This window comes from Vigna unguiculata, chromosome 5 (assembly GCF_004118075.2).
Source record: "Vigna unguiculata cultivar IT97K-499-35 chromosome 5, ASM411807v1, whole genome shotgun sequence".
NCBI lineage: Eukaryota > Viridiplantae > Streptophyta > Magnoliopsida > Fabales > Fabaceae > Vigna > Vigna unguiculata.
In genome coordinates, this window is record NC_040283.1 from 2,982,635 (window position 1) to 3,005,370 (window position 22,736).

Genomic DNA, 22,736 nt, shown 5'->3' on the forward strand with positions numbered 1-22,736 from the left:
GATGTTTTTGGAGTAATATCTTATGTACTCTAAACAACATCAACATTTCCATTCGCAATCATGGGTCTACAGTAATTACATCCTTGTTTTTTCAAAGTAGATAACATTAGGGGAAAAAGACTTCAGGCTCCAACATCGTTGGTTACATTTTTCTAAATAATTTCTGAAATATTGTAGCCATATTGTTTGCAGTCTTCAATATACGAAAAACACAGAAGAATGAAATAAACTTAAGTTCATCTTACCAACATTATTTCTTAATAGTTTTTCCTTTAATACTATTGTTTATATTTGTGCTCATTTAGGTTTTGATCTCATTGTTTAAATCAAGCAAAATTATGAGTACTAATTGCTTATTTCATGATGAAATAAACAATACTAACTAATTGTGCTTATTGCAATGGACAATTAATTATCCGTTATTCCCTACAACACTTTTGATTAGGTGGAGTGAGCGTTTGGAAGAAAGACATCTAAGAAAAGGAAGGAAAAGAAAAAACAAAGAACAAAAATTAGAGAGAGAAACGATTCTTGGATTATTTTGTCAGAAAAAATGAAAGGAAAAGAGTTTATACTACTAATTATTATAATTACTTTTATTAATACTATTGTAACCACAATTAAGGCAAACTGAATGCAGGAAGATAATTTTTGTATAGGAATATTATAAATTATTTATTAATGAGTCATTCTTTGTTAATTATCAATACAAGTTCAAATTCCAATAAATCTTACATATTTTTTAAAATGATATAGCAGCAATCACTACTATTATAACAGTAATCCATTAACGAAATTCAAGATAAAATTCATGAAACTTTGAAATAAATCATACAATGATGGCAAAATACACTAAAATATGACTCATATTTAAGATAATTTTTTCACAAAAATTATATTCTTATAATTACGCTGCCTATTTCAAATTATCTATCCTTTATTAGAGTTGTAAAACATAATCAGTAATAAATATATAACTTTTACAGGATAAATGTAATGATTCTAGTCATTTTCACAGCAACTGCATGACTCCAAAAGGAACATGAACACGTGGTGAATGGCTGCATATCCATACAAATCACCATTTCAGGAACCTCCCAGAATGCTCCACTCTCCACTCTATTCCATGTCCAACTCTCTGTATTTCATTCCAAGCTCTGTTTCAATTCAGTAACACGCTTTTCCCTTTCTCTCTGTTTCTCTTTTTCTTTTCTCAATACCCACGCAACACAAAGTTCCTTCTTCCTTCTTCCCTTCTTTAATTTTCCACTCTCATTCATTTTTCCTACTCCCTCTTCCCTCAACGCTCTCTTCCTCCTCGCCAATGGCCTCCACGACGTCGTTTTCTCTCTCCCACATCGCTGCCCCCTTCTCCTGTAACACTAACCGTGCTCGCTTTTCTCACCGCCGTTGTCCCTCCTTCTCCAAACCCATTCCCCTTAAGCCACTCCGATCGCTCCCCGTCAACAAAAGACACCCTTTTGCAAATGGGTTTTGGACAATTCGGAGAAATTCCTCACCTTTCACCGTTCGCTGTGAAGCTTCAAGTGGAAGGGTAACACTTCCTAAATAATTAAATAAATGAATAGCGCATTTGCTTCTACTTTGTTCTTTTTCTTTTCCTTTCAAAACATGCAATCATGTTTGAGTTAAGTTCAGAATGGTCTGACTAGGTCCAGATGGATGAATTGCTATGTAACAACTCTTAGAAAAATGAAACAAAAAAGTAATTGAACTAAGCTAAGTTAAAATCCATTGATGGACATCAAGTTAGGTAATTGAGAGAACTGCTGTTTTTAAATGATGAGATGTTTTAATTGATTTGATCTTCTTATTCCTTCGTCTGAAAGTGTTTATGGAAAAAACTATCCGGATCTGAACAACTGTTTTAAGTTTTCTCTATTTTAAATTGTCTTCATTGGAAAACATGGTGGAGAGGAGAGGCAGTTGAGAGAGAAGATAGGTTGAACGTAGAAAAGTGGTTCAAAATTGAGCTTCTATTAACCAAACTCAACCAATTTAACTATGTTTGTTAATTTTGTCAGCTTATTTAGAATTTTGAATGTTTGTGAATTTGGGTTGTATGATGGCCTTAGAGCTTGTTAAGTAGGGTGAAGTGGTTGATGCTGAGGTTTTGATGCTATGGGCAGATTACGCAGCAAGAGTTCACAGAGATGGCGTGGCAGGCGATAGTTTCGTCGCCGGAGGTGGCCAAAGAGAACAAGCATCAGATTGTGGAGTCAGAGCACTTGATGAAGGCTTTATTAGAGCAGAAGAATGGGCTTGCTCGTAGGATCTTTTCCAAGGTTGGGGTGGATAACACTCGTCTTCTAGAAGCTACTGAGAAGTACATTCAGCGGCAACCCAAGGTTGAATCACATTTTCAATTAAGATTGAATTGAAATATTAGCTTTAATATTTTGTTGTCTGGTTGAGTTTAATTGCTAGTTATTCCTCCCGAGAACCCCAGACGTTTAATGCCTGTTCAATTATGTTAGGTTCTAGGGGAATCGTCTGGTTCAATGTTGGGACGTGATTTGGAGGCATTGATTCAGAGAGCTAGGGACCACAAGAAAAAGTTCGGGGATTCATTTGTTTCAGTTGAGCACTTGGTTCTTGGTTTTACCCAAGATCAGCGATTTGGGAAGCAATTATTTAGAGATTTTCAAATATCTGAGCCGGCTTTAAAATCTGCAATAGAGTCCATTAGGGGGCCTCAGTCAGTTATTGATCAAGGTAGTTATATTTTTCCATTTGTCTTCTTTTTATAACTTTTAGTATGTGATATGTAACCAGGTGCTGTCTTCTTTTTATCTTCTTACCTCTTTTCTTTTGGAGGAAGGGTAGTTAGAGATTTTTGATATGTACATTGTTGTTGTCCTTCATTTTTTTTGGTCCTTGAGTTTGAACTGTATGCTTAAATGATTGGCAACTTTGTATTGCTTAAGCCTCATTTTAAGTTTCTATACAGATCCTGAAGGGAAGTATGAAGCCTTGGAAAAATATGGAAAAGATTTAACCGCAATGGCAAAAGCTGGAAAACTTGATCCAGTCATAGGAAGAGATGATGAAATACGCAGATGCATCCAAATTCTCTCCAGGAGGACAAAGAACAATCCTGTGCTCATTGGTGAGCCTGGTGTTGGAAAGACTGCCATTTCTGAAGGGTAAGCGCTTAGACCTTTATCCTCCATTGCCTATGATTGATTACATTACCATATGTTTAACATTATTGCTGTTAAAATCTTTTGGAATGAATGTAAAATTAAGCTTAACTAGTTTATATATAGCAATATTGACAAGCCTTAATTTCAATGTCTAACCTGCTTCATAAATACTAGCAATGCCATCTGTTAAACAGGTTAAAGAGTAATAAAATTTTCTCTGAACATACGCGGTTATATTATGAAAAAAGGTAAATGAAATTTTAATGAAAATATGTAATATTGTAAAATTAATCTTTTAAAGGTAAGTTTTCTGGATGGATTTTTAGAGGTTGCCCAAGTGATAGTTTAGATGATGATTTTCCCCCGTAGTTGTATAAATTAGAATGGAGAAAACAATTTGTTTCATTTGTATACTCATTATTACTCAATGCGTAGTGTGAACATGATCACCTTTGGAACACGCATTTAGCAAAATTTAGCACAGATTTTTCTTAACTTTATTGGAAAACAATCAGGTTAATTAATTTTTCCTTCTTGCTTGTATCTTATTTGATACTTTTGTTAATGTTCCTTTCTTTATTCTGTTTATTGATCTAATTCGTCCTTTGAAACAGACTAGCTCAGAGAATAGTGCAAGGCGATGTTCCTCAAGCTTTGATGAACCGTAGGGTATGTGCTTAATCCAAATGTATTGGCTATTCCTGATAGAGCTGTAAATGAAAGGAACTTAATTTCAAGTTTCTATTCCCATTTTCAATTTCATATAATATTCAACTTTGTCTTTTTGCACTGGTCTCTCTTCAGCTTATATCGCTTGATATGGGTGCACTGATTGCTGGCGCAAAGTACAGGGGAGAATTTGAAGATAGGCTGAAAGCTGTGCTTAAAGAAGTAACAGAATCTGATGGTCAGACTATCCTTTTCATTGATGAGATTCATACGGTTGTTGGGGCAGGTAAGAAGCTTGAAACTTAACCATTTTGAACAGCTTATTTTGGGTATTGTTAAAGATGCTCAAAGGGTCAGACTACTACTTGATGCAAAGTTTTATATACCAAACTCTTGGGATCAATTGGGATTCTTATCATAGATGCATTTTAGTTCACATCATTTTCTTGAAATATGTTTTTTTTTGTACCTGATGCCATATAGAGATTTGAAATTAACATGTTGGGTGTTGAATTTGATTGCAATTATTATCTATTCATGTTAGGAGCTACAAACGGTGCTATGGATGCTGGTAATCTCTTAAAGCCTATGCTTGGCCGAGGTGAGCTTCGATGTATTGGTGCAACAACATTGGATGAGTATAGGAAGTATATTGAGAAGGACCCAGCTCTAGAGAGACGTTTCCAGCAAGTTTATGTTGACCAACCTACGGTTGAAGATACAATTTCAATACTAAGGGGACTGCGGGAAAGATATGAGCTACATCATGGAGTTCGAATTTCTGACAGCGCACTTGTGGAAGCTGCAATTCTCTCAGATCGATATATCAGTGGGAGATTTTTGCCAGACAAAGGTAACAATACTTATTTTAAACTCTAAATATTTTTGTGTGAGGATTGAGAAGTTTCTAGAGCATTGACATTCATTCTACCAATTAATACTATTGACACAAGTTTTACTTGAAAGAGATTTGAATTTCAAATTAGAACATTTTCTTAGTGATGAAAGCATGCTTTTGAGAGTTTAGTAATTCAGTTGAGGTTGATGGAAAACAATTAATGTACAGATGATTGCTAAAATATTAATTGTTCTTGATACCCTTGAAATGACAACGCTTAGAGAATATTTTGCTGCCACCAAGGGATTGATAATATTAAAGTTTAAAATCATATGTAAAAACTCAAATCTTTAGCACTTGGTTGCTGTTAGTAACATACATAGACCACAGTATTGGTTTCTGAAGGGTTTGGCTTTGAATAATCCTAATATAGTTCTGACTTGTGAGTGACTCATCTCCTTTTATTACATATCTAAGTCAAACTTTCTTCTGGAATGGCATCAGCATCAACAATGCCCATGAAACACTAATTGCTAGCTTCATCTAAATTGCAGCTATTGATCTGGTTGATGAGGCAGCTGCCAAACTGAAAATGGAAATCACTTCTAAACCAACTGCACTTGACGAGATTAACCGGTCAGTCCTAAAACTGGAGATGGAAAGACTCTCTCTCATGAATGATACAGATAAGGCTACTAAAGATAGGCTGAATCGTCTTGAGACTGAGCTCTCTCTCTTAAAAGAGAAACAGGCTGAGCTGACTGAGCAGTGGGAGCATGAAAAGTCTGTAATGACTCGTATTCAATCAATCAAAGAAGAGGTCTGTTGTTTAAGCTTTTCCTGTTGGGGGTTTTATTTATTTATTTATTTTTTCATTTTGAATTAAGCAATGGTTCAGAAGAGGGGTAGGATGAATTTTGCATTCTGAAGTATTTTCTGCACATATAACTAGTGCAACTATTTGGGTTGATTTGGCAATTATAATCTAAGATAGAAATTCAATCAAATAAAAGATCACTGTATTTTTTATATATGATTTACAGCTGATAGTAATGATTTCTGCATTTATGCAACAGATAGACAGGGTGAATCTTGAGATCCAACAGGCGGAGCGGGAGTATGATCTGAATCGGGCGGCTGAATTAAAGTATGGCAGTCTAAACTCCTTACAACGACAACTTGAAAGTGCAGAGAAGGAATTAGATGAGTATATGAATTCAGGGAAGTCTATGCTTAGAGAGGAAGTTTCAGGAAATGATATTGCTGAAATTGTAAGCAAGTGGACTGGTATCCCTGTATCAAAGCTTCAACAATCAGAGAGGGAGAAGTTACTGTATTTGGAAGAAGTGCTTCATAACCGTGTTGTAGGTCAAGACCCTGCTGTTAAAGCAGTTGCTGAGGCTATCCAACGCTCAAGAGCAGGTCTTTCAGACCCCCATCGGCCAATTGCCAGCTTTATGTTTATGGGACCAACCGGTGTAGGAAAGACAGAGCTTGCTAAGGCACTTGCAGCCTACTTGTTCAACACTGAAGAAGCTCTTGTACGAATTGATATGAGTGAGTACATGGAAAAACATGCTGTTTCAAGATTGATTGGGGCTCCACCTGGATATGTTGGGTACGAAGAAGGAGGGCAACTTACTGAGATAGTTCGCCGCAGACCATATGCCGTTATTTTGTTTGATGAGATTGAGAAGGCACACGCGGATGTCTTCAATGTATTCCTTCAAATTTTGGATGATGGAAGAGTAACCGACTCACAAGGTCGTACAGTGAGTTTTACCAACACTGTTATCATTATGACCTCTAATGTTGGATCGCAGTATATTCTGAACACAGATGATGACACTGTGCCAAAAGAGTTGGCTTATGAAACCATAAAACAGCGAGTAATGGATGCTGCAAGATCCATCTTCCGCCCTGAGTTTATGAATAGAGTTGATGAATATATTGTTTTCCAGCCTCTAGACCGTGAGCAAATAAGTAGCATTGTCAAGTTACAGGTACTATATTCATGTTACCACATTCTCAATGAGTTCAAGCCTCCCCATGTCCTAAAATTGCTTGGTTCATATGTTCATATTGATTTAGTGAAATTGACATGTTTTCTTTGGCTTTAGTCTTAAATCGAAATCTGATTTCACTTATTTCAACATCTGAAGTTACTAAAAGTGTCAACTTCATTAAACCATATTTGAATTATTTTCATGGTGCTGTTACATAGTTTTAACATCCCTAATAACAAGTTTCCCTTTGTGGTGTATTGCAGTTGGAGCGTGTGCAGAAGAGAATTGCAGATCGCAAGATGAAAATCCAAGTGACAGATGCTGCTGTCCAACTTCTTGGAAATTTGGGGTATGACCCCAATTATGGTGCTAGGCCAGTGAAACGAGTGATTCAGCAGAATGTGGAGAATGAACTTGCCAAGGGTATTCTCAGAGGAGAATTTAAGGAAGAGGACGCAATTTTAATAGACACAGAACTCACTGCATTTAGCAACGGCCAACTTCCCCAGCAAAAACTTGTTTTTAAGAAGCTTGCAGCTGAATCAGAATCTACCACTCAAGAAGACTCTTCCTTGGAACCCTTTCCACAGGCTCCGTGAACTCCTTCTACTGTTCCTTACTTTTTCCTTCACACAAATTTGAGTATAAAGTTTCCTTATACTATTGAACCATGATCCTTCTGTAGTTTGCATCTGATGTATATTTTCTATTACCAATACGAATAACCCCATCATATAATGATATAATTGTGATGATGTACATGAGCTAGGCTGAGTCCTGTTGAGTTGATTTAGTCCCACTTTTGATAAGAATTAAAGCTTTATGAGAAGCATCAAACTGTTCCTGCTGGAAAGATATAGGTGATAAGAAAGATATAGTCGATAAGACTGGATTTGATTTAATAATTTAGTATATTACTTCTTTAAATAAATTTAAATTTAAATTATCGTGTAAATTGAAAATTTTATTTGCTTGCATATAAGTTCGTTCTTTATTAGTATTTAATATTCGATAAACAACTTCTGTATAACAATGATTTTGTAAATACTTTTTTTAAAAATATGTTTACATAAAAACTTTAGTTAGAAACTTGTATCCTTCCAGTATCAATTTGAGTATTTATTTAATTACTAATAAAATAAAGAAATGGTGTGCGTTTCCTAAACGTGATGAATTTATGGAATAACTAGAGTCATGGAATACCTTTCATAAATTGATACAAGTTCTACAGGAGTTCTAGTTATATCTCAAATACATTTGTATCCCTAATGTCACGCATTCTTATTAAGACAAAGGGAATATTATTTCTCATTTAAATCCAATTTATTTTGTATTGTTCAGCTGGAGAGAGGGTTGGATAGAGGATTCATTACATTGAACTAGTGCAAAGTATTGCAGACGCATATTTGTGATGCAGAGACACCTCGTATGAATCAATATACGGGATATAACATATTTCACATTAACAACCTTGTCTATTAATCATTCCAAGAAATGCTTAATATCTCTCTATGGTTGGAAATGTTGGCTTGGAGAGACTGAAGCAACAAGCTCGAAGCTCTGATTGGCTGAATTGACCCAAGAATTTACCACCAAAGTTTTCAACCAACTTGTGAACATTTTCTGCCAACCTGTCCAAGGATAATAGGACGTGTCATAATGCTAGTTCTTCAGAATAATTCTCTACTCTTGTTGTCGTAAGTAGAAGGGAACAATTTCAAGAACGATAGCAAATAATACAACTTTAGAAGAGACAGATTATTATTATTAAAAGAATTATGTACCTACCACACAATAATTATTTGGTTTTGGCTGTTCCTACACAGGCCCCACCACCTCCCATCCAGGGGTCAAACTTTCTATAAATACCCCTAATATCAAATCTACCACCAAGAACCCTATAGCAACTTGAATACTTTGAAAGCGATTTAACTTGAAAACATTCAAGCTACTGCAGATGTTGAAATATAATGTAAAGTTTCTTATTTATAATCTGTTTGAATATTAACATAATCAAACTATATAAATTTATAGTCTCATTTTAGGAAATATTATTTCATTTTTAAAAGTAAAGAATGAATATTAACTACAAGTAAAACATCCAATTAAATTCCACCCAATGGCACTCTAAGTGGGTTCAGTTCTTCTCAATGAAAACCAATTGTCACAATTACTAATACACATTTCAAACCTTATTTCCTTTTCAAATTGAAATGCAAACAGATAACATAAACATTAGAGTAAAAAAAGTTGTGATTTTACAGATAAACAAAATACCTGAGAATCATTTAGGTGTTATCTCAATTCAGATGCCTCTTCTGAATCGGACAGTGGTAACAGAGTACATATCCCAAGCATATGGCCGTTGAGGCACACATAATACTCAATACAGTCATCATAAGAACCCAATCTGAGACTAGCACTTTGAGGAATCATTTCGGCTTGCAGCATGCTCCATAACTTTGCCTTACAATAAGGGCAGACTTCACTTGGATGGAATTTGGCTCCTTTATTAATAAGCATCTTTCTGACCTTTGAGGTAGCAAACGACTTAAAAATTCCACGGAAGAATCCTACATCTCCTTCTTCACCTTGGTCAAGATGCTCACAGGGATCAGACACATACAGAACATCAGTTCTGCATTGAGGCAAAAGAAAGCTCTTTCCTGATGTTCTAGAAAATCGAGTTTGATAAACAAAGTGACCAGGGATCTGAATGCTATTGAACAAACCACCTTTTGTGCATCCTGAACAGTATATAAGAAGCTTCCCTAAGGCTCTCCAGTTTCCATCAACGATGTGGCTCCCACTAGATTGCAGATCCTGCAGCATCTTTGGAGCTCTCGTTCGACAAAACTCTTTCCATAGAACTCGCTTGGCAAGATCATCAAACCATTTGCACACACAGGATAGAGTAGCAATCAGCTTGGGATTCCAATTCAAATTATGAAATACTAAGAATATCACATCTTCACTTAAATGCCCTTTGGTACATTGACAGCTAGCCGAGTGTATGCATCGATACTGCTTTGTGAGAATCATTTTCTTCACCTAGAAAAACTGAAATAAAAAGAATCAGTTCATGACAAACATTTATCAGAGAATACTAGGGTATTCATAAAGTTGACAAATTCTAAATACCAAATTTATTAATTGAATACTTCTTAGTGATGAGGAGAAATCAAACCAACAGATGAGCCAATATTGAACAATTCAAACAACAAATTTATGATTATACATTTAAAGCAAATAACTTACAATAAAGAAATAACCTAAGCAAGTTCCTTTATATGTTACTCCAAAGTTAGCTCAAGAAAAGAATACAAGAAATTCTCTTCTCCTTCCAATGCTTTGGTATGGAGTGGATTTCCAATGAACAGTGACTTCGATTACTTCTAGTCATGCAATCCATAAAATACCTTCTCTGTCTCCAAACTGAAAATAAATACTGCACATTAGAGTGTTTCTTTTTGCCATTTTCAGTTTATATGTTTTTATCATAATTACAAAATAACATGTTTCTATTTTGCTCACTACATGCGGAACAAGATGACTATAAGGGATTGGCCAGGTATCAAAAGTGACACTCGATCAATCAGGAGGCTTTGGACCAAGGGCTTAAAATATTTGGTAGTGTGTTGAGACAAAGCATGGAACATAAGGTTAAGGTTAAAAGGGAGAGTTATAAATCACAGTTCTTCTGTAAAAACCTGAAAATTGAATGCACACATACATATAAACAAAGTGGAGGTTACATCACTTGACAGATTACACCAAATCCTTAGGCTTCCAAGGAAAGAAGTATATACTTGTTATAGGTATAAAAAAGAAAGACGAGACCTGAACCTAGGGAAATGCATTATGAACAAAGAAGGTAAACTTGTACTGTTAAAGTCATAGAACAAGATACAAGGAAAAGTGGAAGTGTTACTTTGACAACCTACTTAAAGAATGACAGAATTTTATTTAACCATGATAGGCTAAACCAAACAGACAAGAAACATGACCGAAATTATGCTTCTTTTAGTAGAATACAGGAGTCTGAGGTAAAAAAAGCAAAGAAGAGAATGAATCACAAAAATAGTCAGTAACGTAATAACTACTGAGATACAAATGGGTTAAAATATACCGCAACTATTTAACAAGATTGTAACTCTAAGATAACATCGGACAAGCTCGGGAGTACTTATATCCATATCTAAGATAAGAGTAACTTGCAAAAATTGTACAAATGATAGCCAGATTAAGCTTATAGTCAGACTAAAAAGTTATGGTAAGGGTAATTGAGGAAAGACTCAGGTGATATTAACAGTATAGAAGATTAATTAGATTTTATTATGGCTAGCTGATCAAGTATGATATCAATACACTTGCTATGAATGTTGAAGATTGACAACGGTGATTGATGGAAAGATATTATGGGAATAAAACTGTAGAAGGAGATATTAGAGGAATAAAACAACAAAAGGACAAACATGGTTTCCATTGATATGAAAAATGTATAATACGGTGCGTAGGGAATTATCGTGGAATACGTGAAAAGAAAAAAGTTCATATTGTATATTCAAGAAATCAAATATGGAAGGAGTGTAGGAGAACACAAGACCACGTAATATATAATTGTAGAACAGGATCAAGGGCAACTGCAAACCCTATCTTTCTAACCAGGTTTTGATGCGTTAACTGAATGTATCCAAGTGCCAGAGCAATGATGATACAAACTTTATGCAGATACTATGGTCCTAGTAGGGCAGTTCAGAAAAGAAATAAATTAGAGGTTAGAGCTGTGAAGAAAAGCTATGAAAAGACATAGGTTTCGTAGAACTAGAACAGAAAATATGAAATACGTTTAGCAGAAGGCATACTAGTTCTAGCATAGAAGTGAAAATTTGATGTTATACCATACTATAAGTCACATGGTATAAGTAACTGGTGTGAACGACATAACATTGACAGGATTATAGAGAGAATTATAAATCAAAAGATTCAAGTGGGTTGGATAAAGGTGAGGAGGACTTCAAGTGTTATCTGTTGTATTAAGTAAAACGTATCTCAAGCATAAAAAAAGCATCTTATATATAACTATGCAACCTACAATGTCATGTAGAGCTGAATGTTTGTAAAAGGCCAACAAAACTGAAGCTCAATGTTGCATAGATGTGAATACAACGATGGATGAGGGGACACACTTTGAAATAGGTTTTGAAATGAATGGACTAGAAAGAAAGTTGGAGTGGCACCTATTTTGGAAAAGATGGTATAGTATTGCCCTAGGTGATTTGGGTATGTTTGAAGACTTATAGAAGATCCAGAAAGAAAAGTAGATCAAATGGAGGGTAGTCCAGTGGTTAAGAGGTGATGCAAATCAAGAAAAACAGCAAGTCAAAGCGTTAAGAAGACTTAATTTAGATCGTTAAAATAGTTATCTGTTTATAGACATAACTTACACTAAAACATAATGATCATCTTGCTGCTTTCATCTTGATCGCTACCTCAAAATTTAGTTTCAAACTTTCTCATACATCTAAGCTCCAAACCTAACAACTAGAATACCAAGTATTTGGACATAAAATGGTGTTCAGTTGTTTTCCTCTCAACCCACCCCAGTTGTCGCAGTGATGTGCAATCTTACACCACATGTTCAACACACATATATTTCATACACCTACGAGTTCAAACTACCCCACATGCCTTGTGTCACACCAATATTTCATCCACGACATATAATATATCGAAACACCTCATAGGAAAGGCCAATCAGAGCTTTGGGCAACAGAGAAACACATTTTTCAAATCTCCCAGAATACCAGCCCCAAAATCTCAAATTCCAGACACGCGTGAATAAAATGCTCAGTAAATCAATCACAACCCTTCGCAGACACAAATTCAAATCCACCCCAAAGCAGAAATTCGCTCACGAACTAGGAACTTTAAAAAGAAAGGAAAAACATACAAATCAAAAAAACCCGAATTTGAGAATTGCATAGCTCCCTAAGCAATTAAAAACTAAAAATATATAAAGAAAGGAGACATATTTTCCTTACCCAAACTTATTTAACCCGCTTTCGGCATAGCCTCCAAACCCTAGAAAAACCCACTTCTGCATGCAAATTCCAAATCCCAGATAAGAAAAAAAAAAACCAAAAAATAAAAGTTAGAAAAAAATGGTGAAGTAATTTCACCTCTGAGTAGGGACAATTTGGTAAATAGATGCATAGAATAGAACACAGTGAAAGTTGCAGCAGTGGCAACAACAAGAGAGGAAGTTGCAAGTGTACAATTGAGGATTGGATTGATAGATATGTAATGATTTATGACACTGCTTCTTATATATTTCAGGATAATCATTGATTCACAATATTGGTGCAATCCAAAATCAAGGTCCAATCATGTGGCGAAGCGTGTCATCACCACTTAGATGTCACCGGAGAGAGGTGGGAGGTGGGGTCCACATGTAGTGACATGCCATGAAGACAATGGAGGGTCATTTTCGTAAAATGAGGTGTGCGAGAAGCACGCCACCCATAACCTTGTTTTCAAGGATAAAGATAAACAGAAAGATTTCTTTGTCGGGCAGCACCAGGTTGCTCAGAACTCTTTTATGGACCATTATGCCACGTGTCTGGTAAATGCTTTTCTCCTTCATTTTCTGGTCAAACTCAGCAATTTTGTTTTCGATTTTATCCAGCTTAATCATATTTTAATCAGAAGTTTTCTTATACGTGGCTGAATCAATATGGAGATGCACAATTACAATTTTAAAAAATACATCAAGCCCTTTCGATTGAAATTTTTCTAATTCAATCTTTAAGGTGACATGTGTATGTTTTTCATGGATGAAAAAAATGTACTTGAAAATAAATGATTTTTTAGTGGTGTGATGTTTTGATAGAAATTAATTATGAATGAAGTTGGAGAATAATGCACATTTATAGCATATCTTTCTATGATAATAAAAACTATTTTTTTAATTTTATTGTAAGTATAAGTTTTTTTATAAATTTTATTGTAAATAGTTTTTATTTAATTTTTAGGTAATGTATTTTATTTTATTTATATTTATTATATTTATATTTTAGTTAATATATTTCTATTTTTGATGGGTACAAAATGTAGTTATATTTTTTTTTTATCTAGTTAAAAGAGGGATTGTCAAATAGATCTCACACTTTTCATTAATTCAAGTCAAGGTTTTGGGTCAAATTTCCCCATAAAATTGAAAACAAGAGGAATAGAATAATTATCCTTGAATTTGCACATTCCTTCTTTTTCTTCGTATACAAGAGCTACATGCTTCTAGAAGTCTTATATTGCTTCGAGTAATAATTAGTGTTTTGTGTGTGACTTGTAGCTATCGCATTCACAAAATCTAACTTTGCATCACTCCTATCCTAATCAATCAAAATTCCAGAAGTGCTGGAAGCAATTGCCCTCCTTTAGTATAGCAAAAAAACAGCCACTTTGATTTGGAAGACACACGATGTTTTTCCCTAAACATATGCACAGTGCCAAAACTGTTACTTTCATGTGAGTACACAGAACCGAAATTTTCACAAGCTCAAAGCACTTTTCATTTGCTGGCTAGAATGAATGCATGATCCGTGCTATATTTTTTTAAGTCAAAGATAAAATCAATAACAACAACAGATATAAGTTTCAAGAACAGGATGAAGAGTTAACCTAATATTTTGAGCAATTTAATGAGTGGTGGTGAACAGAGATTCCTCTTTCAACACTACACACCCAGGTCGGTCTCTACAGGCAAGGCTAATCTATCTATACTTTTCAGCTGAACCAACAGCTTGTTGGCTAACATTTACTGCAACAAGCTTGGATTTATTTTCCTATCATCTCTTTATAGAGTAAGAGAAATCTAGAAAAAGTCTACCCAGATCAGTTGAAAATGTTTGCCAAAGTCCTTTTCTCTTCAAGAGATATTATATTTTCAAAGGCATCAATCAATGCTTTAACCTTGCCCTCTTCAACAAGCTTACTTGCTGTTGCTTCAATCACATTGTTATACAATTCTTCTTCATCTTTCTTCTCCTTCTCATCTTCAGGTCTCAAAACAACCATCTCTGGACCAGTTCTAGCAGCAGACTCATCAGTGGCGTTGTCCCTTAGCACTTTTCCTCTCTCCAGGCTTTTCAGATTATCTTCGTCAATTTGAGTTTCAGCCAATTCTCCACTCAACTTTTGGCAGTCCTTGTCTTCGGAAAAAGCAACCTCAACATCTTTTTGATGCCTTCCATTCTCCTCAGCTTCCAGTGTATCCACATTAGCCTGGTATTCAAATTCATGGTTTTGGGGAGGAACATCCTCCTCGGATTCAGTATTTGCATATTCCGATTCCTCTTGGTCTTCTTGGGGTGAGGTTAGAGAAATTGAGGAGGGTGATAACGAATTAGAAAGGGGAGATTCAATTTCCTGGCTTTCGTTTTGATCAGATTGTGAACTTTGGTTTGCACTTTCCATCTTGATGACATACAAAGTCTTTTCCTGAGCCTCCTTGTTGTGCTCTTCAGGTTCTACTTCTATAGCGGGTTGATTCATAATCATAAGATGAGGCACAATTTTCAGGCCTTTGTGCTTTCTTGCACTAACGCTTCCAATGCCTCCGGGTGAAGACCTGGGTGAGTTTTTCCTCTTTCTCAACTTAATCTTACTAATCCTTTGGCCACCAAGTCCCTCAGAAGAATTCATAGAAGATGTGGTCTTCATTGGAGTCGCATGCTTTTCGGACAACTGCACTTCTTTATCTTCAGAAGAAGACACCTTTGGTGAAGCTTGCTTCATCGTAGACATAGATTTTGATGAAGCTTTGACTATTTTGGAAGTTAATTTTGGATGAGTTTTCACCCTCTGAGAAATTGCTGCTGGTGAAGATTCCACCCTTATAGAAGTTGGTTTTGATGGAATTTCCCCCTCAGAACTTGAAGAAATTTTCACTTTTGACATCTGTGTTGGCTTGGAATCAAGTGAAGCTTTCTGTTTGGCAACTGATATCGTTATCCCACCAATACTGTTATCTGAACTTCGGGAAAGTGATTTTCTTCCAGCTCTCTTAAGCATGGAGAGTGTCTCCTTTGCTTCCTCCACATTCATCCTTCCATATTTACAAAAATCATGACAGGAGCCAATAGATGCTCTGAGATAACGAGGAACAACAACTTTTCTTTCATCATTTCCAGATCTTGCTATTCCATCGGAATGCCTTCGTAATTTGGCACCACTTGACATTGTTACTTCTGAGATCAGTGATGAATCAACCCTTGCCTTCAGCTATTTTTGCTATGCAGAACAAGATCCGCGGCAAATATCCTTAATAAAGAAACAAAGCTATTTTTAAATAAAAGCAAAAACGAAGTATTCACTGATTAACAGCAAAAGCAATATAATGATCAACGTTCAGTCAAAGTACATAACCAATACCTAAATTTGTTAAGATTAGAAGCAACAAGAAAACTAAATACTGGATAATATCAGATAACAAGAAAAGTACCGTTCTCAGCGCAATCTTTGGAAGCTAACAAAAACAGAATATGTTCAAAGCAAATCTCAATTTAGGCCAAAAAATCCATAGCGTTCGGAAAAACAGATGATTTGATATTTTTTTATGACTTGAAACTCAAACAAGGTATCTCAAACTGAAAATGAACAAAAAATCTTTACTGCAAATAATGAATTTGATTCAAATGTGTAGATTAGAGGCAGATCTAAACAGATTATTCAATCACGTCTAACTAACACTTTTTCTTATAGTACAATTATCTCGACCATGCATCTATAAGCTTTAACTGACCCTAATGAAAAAAAAAAAGGCACGTATCAAGCACCAAGCACATCAATAACAAAGTACCAACGCAATCAACTAAGAGGAAAATAACTAGAAGATCACATTACAAGCAGGTACATTTTGATCGCGATCAACTTAAACAATGCTTGAGATAGAGTGTAATAATATTCATCCGAAACAAAATGATGATACATGCATCACTAATCATCACCCATTTCATGCAAACGTAAGAACAAACAATTGAAGAAATTCACATTTATATTCTAACTAAAGCATCACCTTAAGCCGATTCTTCAAGCTTCAGAACCCACAGCTAGAAACCGTAACGGCCAAGCAAACTTCTTAGCAAAACACACACCGAAATGAAGCAATCCAAGACAAAGGAGCAGGGAGAAATATTAAAGCATGCTCTTAAAATCCACCAATATCACAATTTTCAGCAAATGCACTTGGTTTTGGAAGAAAACTTGAAAAACCCAGATCATGATATTTTGAAAATAAGGTACCTTTGTTTTATACGTTCACAGCGGAGCCTCAGAAGCAAAAGGGTGCTTCAACAGAGAAGCGAGGAAAAGGGAAACAGAACGTAACAAAGTGAACACTGAACCATCATTTTTGAAGGGTTATTTCTTTTGGGAAGAGAACATGCGCGCAAGAAAGCAACAGTTTCTGGTTTTTGTTTCTTCTGCTTCGTTCGTTGAGCTTGTTGCTTCACTACGCGTTTGTTTTGTTATCTTATCATTATTATATATACTAATACAAAATACAAAATATAATATACTCTAAAGAAAATAGAAACATAAATAAATAATTTTTTTATTTTTGGATTTTTAGTGTCCCATTCGAAATCTGAATATTTAATGCACTCATGAACTGGTTTTTAATGTCTTTTTTCAAACTTTGCAAGCATTAAAAGTAAAATATGGTAATCTGGTTAAAATTTGAAAATGTATTTTTTAAATTTTATGATATGGAAAATTAATTTTGGATTTCAATTATGCTTTCAATCCAAATTTCAAATTGTCAAAAAGAAATTAAAATTCCTACTTTCCTTTAAAATGAAAAAAAAAATGAAATATCTTGATTTTTTTCACGGTAAAAAATATTTAATTTACACAAAAAAATTAAAAAGAAATTCCAATACATTCACTTCAAGACATTACAATTCTCCAAAAATCAAAAAATTCAAAATTTGAACAAAAAAAAAAAAAAAAACTCAACAAACACATTCACTTCAACACATTTTTTATTATTAACTAATTAAAATTTAGCAAGAATCATAAATACGTGGTCCACATCTTGTCATTTAATATTATCACACCAAAAGAATGTTTTCATTCATTTTGATCATTTAATATTTTTTTCAGTTAAAATTTGAATAAACATACCTTTGGTTAACGGCATGTTGTTAAAAACTTCATAAAAGTATATTTTAGGACATTAATACACAATTCTTTTGGTTTGAAATATATATATATATATATATATATATATATATATATATATATATATATATATATATATATAAAATCTCTGTGTGTGTAGCCTTGTATAATATTTACTTTGTTTTAAACTATTCATCATAGGATTAATAATTTCTCTGTTTTGATACTCAACATTTAATAAACTTAATATTTTGTTTTGAGAATTACTTTATTAATCTTGAATGGACATATAATCATTCTAGTCAAATGTTTTTTTTTTAAAACATTCTAAAAATCTGACATTTTAATATTATCAGTTTACAAATAAAAAAATAATTGTTAGAATCAAATCAATATATTTATTAAATATTATTAATCAAAAACACTTTTTTAAGATATCAATTTCAATATAGGTCAATGTTTTATGTAACAAAATTAATCCTTTGTAATATAAGAGGTTGAATTAACACTTATGTATGTAAAAAGCTAAAATATTTTTTATATAATTTAAAAAAAAAGTTATTTATATATTTTAATAGAAGAAAATCATTTATAAACTACAGTCTAAGTAACTAATTAAAAACTAAATATACAACTTGTAGAAAGAAAATTTAAGTTCATCTGATTTTGTAAGTAAAGTTAAACAAAATAGTTATTGAGTCTCAAACTAATTTAAAACTTTTTAGAAAAACAAAAGCTAATTTTAAAGATGATTTGATCCATTTCTAGTTGCCTATATACAATATACATGCAATAAAAACTAGCTTACTTAGTGCATAAAAATTTTTACATAAATATTACAATAAAGTTTATTGAAGTTGCATTACTTTAACAAGTTTTTTTTAAATAAAAAAATATGAGCAAAACATAAATCATTTTACTAAAGTTTCATGAAAGCTATTTTAAATGAAATTTGATTTCTATACACGACCACGATCAGGACCATTATAGAGTTTTTTACGGTGTGAAATGTCTTTTTAAGAACAAAGAGATCATTATAAACATAGTATATATAACTTTCGAAATAATAAAAGTTATCATGTACGTCGATTTGTGATAAAAAGATAATGTAAAAAAACTTAGTACATGAGCTATTTATTTATATTTTTCTTATAAGAAAGTTATTGATATGTAGTTTCTATCACTTTTGTCATTAATAACTTTACGAAAAGAAATATAAATAGATTATCTTAATCTAATTATGGTTTTGGTGGTCTAGATAATTTTTTGTGTGTAGTTAATTAGAATTGGAATGTGTAAATGATCCTAAATTTTAAATTCAATAAATCAGATTCAACCTAACAATGTAATAAAAATATTATTTTATCATTTGAATATTATTAATATATGTTATAAAGATGATTTCTCGTTTGCAAATATTAAGAAAATTAAAAATATTTATTTTGAAGTACTTATTTCTTAAAAATTCCATGTTTTTTAGAATTACTCAATTTGATGATCCACTCAACAAATCTAACACTAATCAAAAATATATATACAATGTATAATTAGATTAAGTAAAAGGGTATATTAAACTTCAGTCAACATAAACTAGTTCACCCTTATTACCAAATTCTTTCATTTCAATAATATTTTTTTCATTGAGAGTGCTTGAACTTCAAAACCTTAAAAACAAATAAGTCTTCCCCACTAATGATATATAGGTCTTGCTACCTTTAAATTTTGGTAAAAGTATGAAAAAAAAAACTACGATTTCCTTAAATAAATAAGAACATTTTAAAAACACTTTTTTTAAAGTATGATTGTTTTTTATCTTTCACCAATATTTATAACAAACAAAATAAGCTAAGATTAGTTGAGCTTTACTTGGTAAAATATAAGATTTAATACTTAATACTTAAACTTCACTTGAATTTAGGCTTAATTTTTTTCTACCCAACTCCGATTCGCTTACCTAATAACATGTTTTATCATGTTCACAAAAGTCAATTAACTTTGACACCACACCACAAGTTAAAAAACACTAGGAACATTCGGTTAGAGAGACTAATATGTATTTTGTTTGAAATATAAACTCTTTTCTAAACTTGACAAAACAAAACGGCAAAGAGAACACAAAAGGAATTTTCAAGGAAAAGGAAAGAACTGAGGTTGTGTTTTGGTATTTCTTGGATGTTAGCTGAGTAGTGCTTCCCTCTCCATAATCACCCAAACTATGTCCAAACACTTTTCTTAATCCTTACTATGTTCCAAAAATATCATCATCAACAAACATCTCGATTTTAATTAGCTGAATTTGTGTAACTTAGTTTGCAGTCATATTCAATAATTGATTGAACATACTTTATGAGATGAAAACAAGATATACTATGCAATATGCAATATGCATTTAATACTACAAATTTTGCAAATGTAACCGGGCAAACAACTCCACTAATAATAATAGTACAAATTACATTTAGTAAAAATAACACGGTAAGCAATTTAATAACAATAACTTTCTGTTATTGATCCACTCCATAACTACAATAAAAAAGGGGGTTCTTATGAAGTTCAAATACTGATAAAGCAACCATTTGCCACAGCAAATGGCAAAATCATTATTCATTACCTTATTCATTCCATGGCCTTGGTCGTCATCAAAATAGTTTGTGCGAGAAACTGGTATCCCTCCTCCCTACCAGCCAAGCTCAACCAGAGCTAAAAACCCAAAAACTGTACTGAGATTGACTGGGGCTATATATGATAAGATAAATGCTACAGGTTGTAAATGGAGATGTTGGCTAATTGCAAAGTAAAAGACACCGGATGAAGGTGGCCACAAGGTGAAGCAAACTAACACTCATAATGCTTTCAAAGCAGAGGACACACAACCTCAATCTCAATTGATAATTTCCCTGACAAGCCAATCCAAACTAGGATATGCAAAGTACAACGTGAGAAATGACGGGAGAGCAAACAGAATGGTAATAAGTATATACAGAGCCAAAATGGCTGCACTGGCTGGTATTGCATATAAGACAATCAAAAGAAAAATAATGATCAATGGGAACTTTGCAGTCAAGTGAATAAATAAAAGCAGCGACTTCCGCAGGGATGTATGCAGGGTTTCTATACTAAGGTAATTACTGGTATTTCCATGACTCTGATTGGAAACTGGAGACTCTGGATGGCAAATTTGTTCTCTCTGAAGGCTGCCATGGCTTACTTGACTTACAGTTGCTAAGCTGTCTTTAATTTGCCAAACTGGTTGATGATCCCCACAAACAGTAGAATGTGACTTCACTCCATCACCGTTCATGCTCTCAACCATCCAAAGAAGAAAATAGTTCTTGCGAGGGAATTTCAGATTTCCCTGGTATACTAAACGCAGAGACAAAAGGTTACACCATGGGCAGGAGATAAACAGTGGAAGCTGAATTGGCAGTGTTGGAAATTTCACCACAGCCCATTGTAATCCAAGGATGCAATTTTTACAAAGAGTGTGACCACACCATAAGACATAAGGCACATTTTCAACAATGTTAAAGGATTCCCAGCATATTGGGCATTCCAGCCTTTCCTCTCTGCTCACCATAGAAGTGTCGTCATCAGAATATTCTGAAGCAGGTTGAATTGACTTTGGAGAATCATATTCATTTTTCAGACCCACACTTCCAGAAATGAGACTAGATGCAAAGTTCCACATTCTGAATCACGTTACAATACTATAGCAATAACCATGAATCAGGCATCATTTGGTCCTCAATTTGGCCATTATCGGTGACATCAAAGCATCAAAACAAGTGTCAGAACACGCCCTGCAACACGTTCACATTATATAGAGAAGTGATGTATTAACAGAAATGAAACATTTCCTTAAAATAAAATGTTATACACATACTTCAGATCATAATACATGCACTTCTAGCGCAAATACGACACATATCGAATTCAAGGGAAATATAACTTTTAAATACTAACATCACCTTATCTTCCATTTCCTTTCATTTTAATACGAATTGTTTACCACAATTTAGCTTCTTAAAGCATAATCGCATCAGAAAAAAAACACTAACATTAAATCAACAAGTGAACACACACACACACACACACCTACGGAAACTGAATCACGTGATTAAAACGAAAATCAATGTTTTGTTGTGAAGAAAAAAGAACCCTAATAGAAGGAAGTGAGAGAAATAATGTGAAATGAGATGATAATAACCGCTGCAACAGGTGAGGAAATAGAAGAACGTACCGAAGACGGAAGCGATTGCGAGCAAAATTCATGATAGATAGACACAACCTGAGATTGAAATTCCTTTAACAAAAAGGAAAGGAAAAGAAGCTTAAGGGAGAACCGTTACCATGTGTTCGGTCACCATTTCTAGAAAATTAAAATACATTTCCATTTTTTTTCTATTTAAATCTATTTTCAAATGCTATATTTGGATAAAACAATATAGATATAATAAATTTTAATTTTTTTTATAGATAAAATATTTTAATTATTTCGTTGTGGGAGCTAAGACAAAAATTATTCTACACTATTATATGTGTAGATATACAATTTGAACCGTAATGAACTTCTCTTAATTCATTAGTTTTAAGTTTGCTTGTTAATATAAAACTAATATAAATCAGAAAGGAGTCTATATATAAAAAGATATTCAAACAAATGGAATATTAAATAATGTTTTTTTAAAGATGATTAATTAATTTACAAACATATAATAGAAAAAAATAATAATTTGGTAGAAACGATTGAGAAGATAACAAAAATAAAGTAAATATAGTATAAAGAATAGGATTTAGGTATTGCAATTTTATTTCGATAAGAGGGTATATTTTGTAATAACAAAAATTAAAGGAAGGTGGAATGCGATAAAAATT

General features: G+C 33.4%; 4 protein-coding genes across 8 annotated transcripts; 1 reads left to right on the forward strand and 3 right to left on the reverse strand.

Annotated features, from left to right (window-relative positions):
* Nucleotides 1-1,054: 1,054 nt before the first annotated feature.
* LOC114184825 (chaperone protein ClpB3, chloroplastic) lies at nucleotides 1,055-7,509 on the forward strand. Its single transcript, XM_028072140.1, has 10 exons — nucleotides 1,055-1,555; nucleotides 2,151-2,369; nucleotides 2,499-2,736; nucleotides 2,972-3,167; nucleotides 3,782-3,836; nucleotides 3,972-4,122; nucleotides 4,381-4,689; nucleotides 5,229-5,494; nucleotides 5,751-6,677; nucleotides 6,944-7,509. Exons 1-10 carry the CDS (start codon nucleotides 1,325-1,327, stop codon nucleotides 7,277-7,279), a joined length of 2,928 nt encoding a protein of 975 aa, XP_027927941.1. The 5' UTR covers nucleotides 1,055-1,324; the 3' UTR covers nucleotides 7,280-7,509.
* Nucleotides 7,510-7,964: 455 nt separating this feature from the next.
* LOC114185731 (EID1-like F-box protein 2) lies at nucleotides 7,965-12,997 on the reverse strand. Of its 4 annotated transcripts, none has more exons than XM_028073614.1 (5): nucleotides 12,863-12,997; nucleotides 12,725-12,780; nucleotides 9,953-10,115; nucleotides 8,958-9,740; nucleotides 7,965-8,311 (listed from the first exon to the last, which is right to left on the reverse strand). In XM_028073614.1, exon 4 carries the CDS (start codon nucleotides 9,720-9,722, stop codon nucleotides 8,976-8,978), a length of 747 nt encoding a protein of 248 aa, XP_027929415.1. In that variant the 5' UTR covers nucleotides 9,723-9,740; nucleotides 9,953-10,115; nucleotides 12,725-12,780; nucleotides 12,863-12,997; the 3' UTR covers nucleotides 7,965-8,311; nucleotides 8,958-8,975. The 4 variants fall into 4 exon arrangements, with proteins under 4 accessions (XP_027929415.1, XP_027929414.1, XP_027929416.1 ...); XM_028073613.1 differs by having other exon boundaries at nucleotides 9,939-10,115; XM_028073615.1 differs by lacking the exon at nucleotides 9,953-10,115 and having other exon boundaries at nucleotides 12,863-12,992.
* A 1,576-nt stretch (nucleotides 12,998-14,573) lies between these two features.
* LOC114186154 lies at nucleotides 14,574-15,920 on the reverse strand. The gene has a single exon (XM_028074183.1). It carries the CDS (start codon nucleotides 15,918-15,920, stop codon nucleotides 14,574-14,576), a length of 1,347 nt encoding a protein of 448 aa, XP_027929984.1.
* Nucleotides 15,921-20,274: 4,354 nt separating this feature from the next.
* On the reverse strand, nucleotides 20,275-22,221 carry LOC114183451. Of its 2 annotated transcripts, none has more exons than XM_028070475.1 (2): nucleotides 22,102-22,221; nucleotides 20,275-21,661 (listed from the first exon to the last, which is right to left on the reverse strand). In XM_028070475.1, the coding sequence occupies exon 2, from the start codon at nucleotides 21,547-21,549 to the stop codon at nucleotides 20,743-20,745; it is 807 nt and encodes a 268-aa protein (XP_027926276.1). In that variant the 5' UTR covers nucleotides 21,550-21,661; nucleotides 22,102-22,221; the 3' UTR covers nucleotides 20,275-20,742. The 2 variants fall into 2 exon arrangements, with proteins under 2 accessions (XP_027926276.1, XP_027926277.1); XM_028070476.1 differs by lacking the exon at nucleotides 22,102-22,221 and adding an exon at nucleotides 21,957-22,080.
* Between the last annotated feature and the right edge of the window lie 515 nt (nucleotides 22,222-22,736).

What these genes read in the sequence shown, in the direction of transcription:
- LOC114186154 (XM_028074183.1), bottom strand. Translation starts at nt 15,920, where the DNA reads ATGTCAAGTGGTGCCAAATTACGAAGGCATTCCGATGGAATAGCAAGA.
- LOC114185731 (XM_028073614.1), bottom strand. Translation starts at nt 9,722, where the DNA reads ATGATTCTCACAAAGCAGTATCGATGCATACACTCGGCTAGCTGTCAA.
- LOC114184825 (XM_028072140.1), top strand. Translation starts at nt 1,325, where the DNA reads ATGGCCTCCACGACGTCGTTTTCTCTCTCCCACATCGCTGCCCCCTTC. An exon ending in TCAGTCAGTTATTGATCAAG is followed by an intron (nt 2,737 to 2,971) that starts GTAGTTATATTT and finishes GTTTCTATACAG; the next exon opens with ATCCTGAAGGGAAGTATGAA. An exon ending in GTAGCATTGTCAAGTTACAG is followed by an intron (nt 6,678 to 6,943) that starts GTACTATATTCA and finishes GGTGTATTGCAG; the next exon opens with TTGGAGCGTGTGCAGAAGAG.
- LOC114183451 (XM_028070475.1), bottom strand. Translation starts at nt 21,549, where the DNA reads ATGTGGAACTTTGCATCTAGTCTCATTTCTGGAAGTGTGGGTCTGAAA.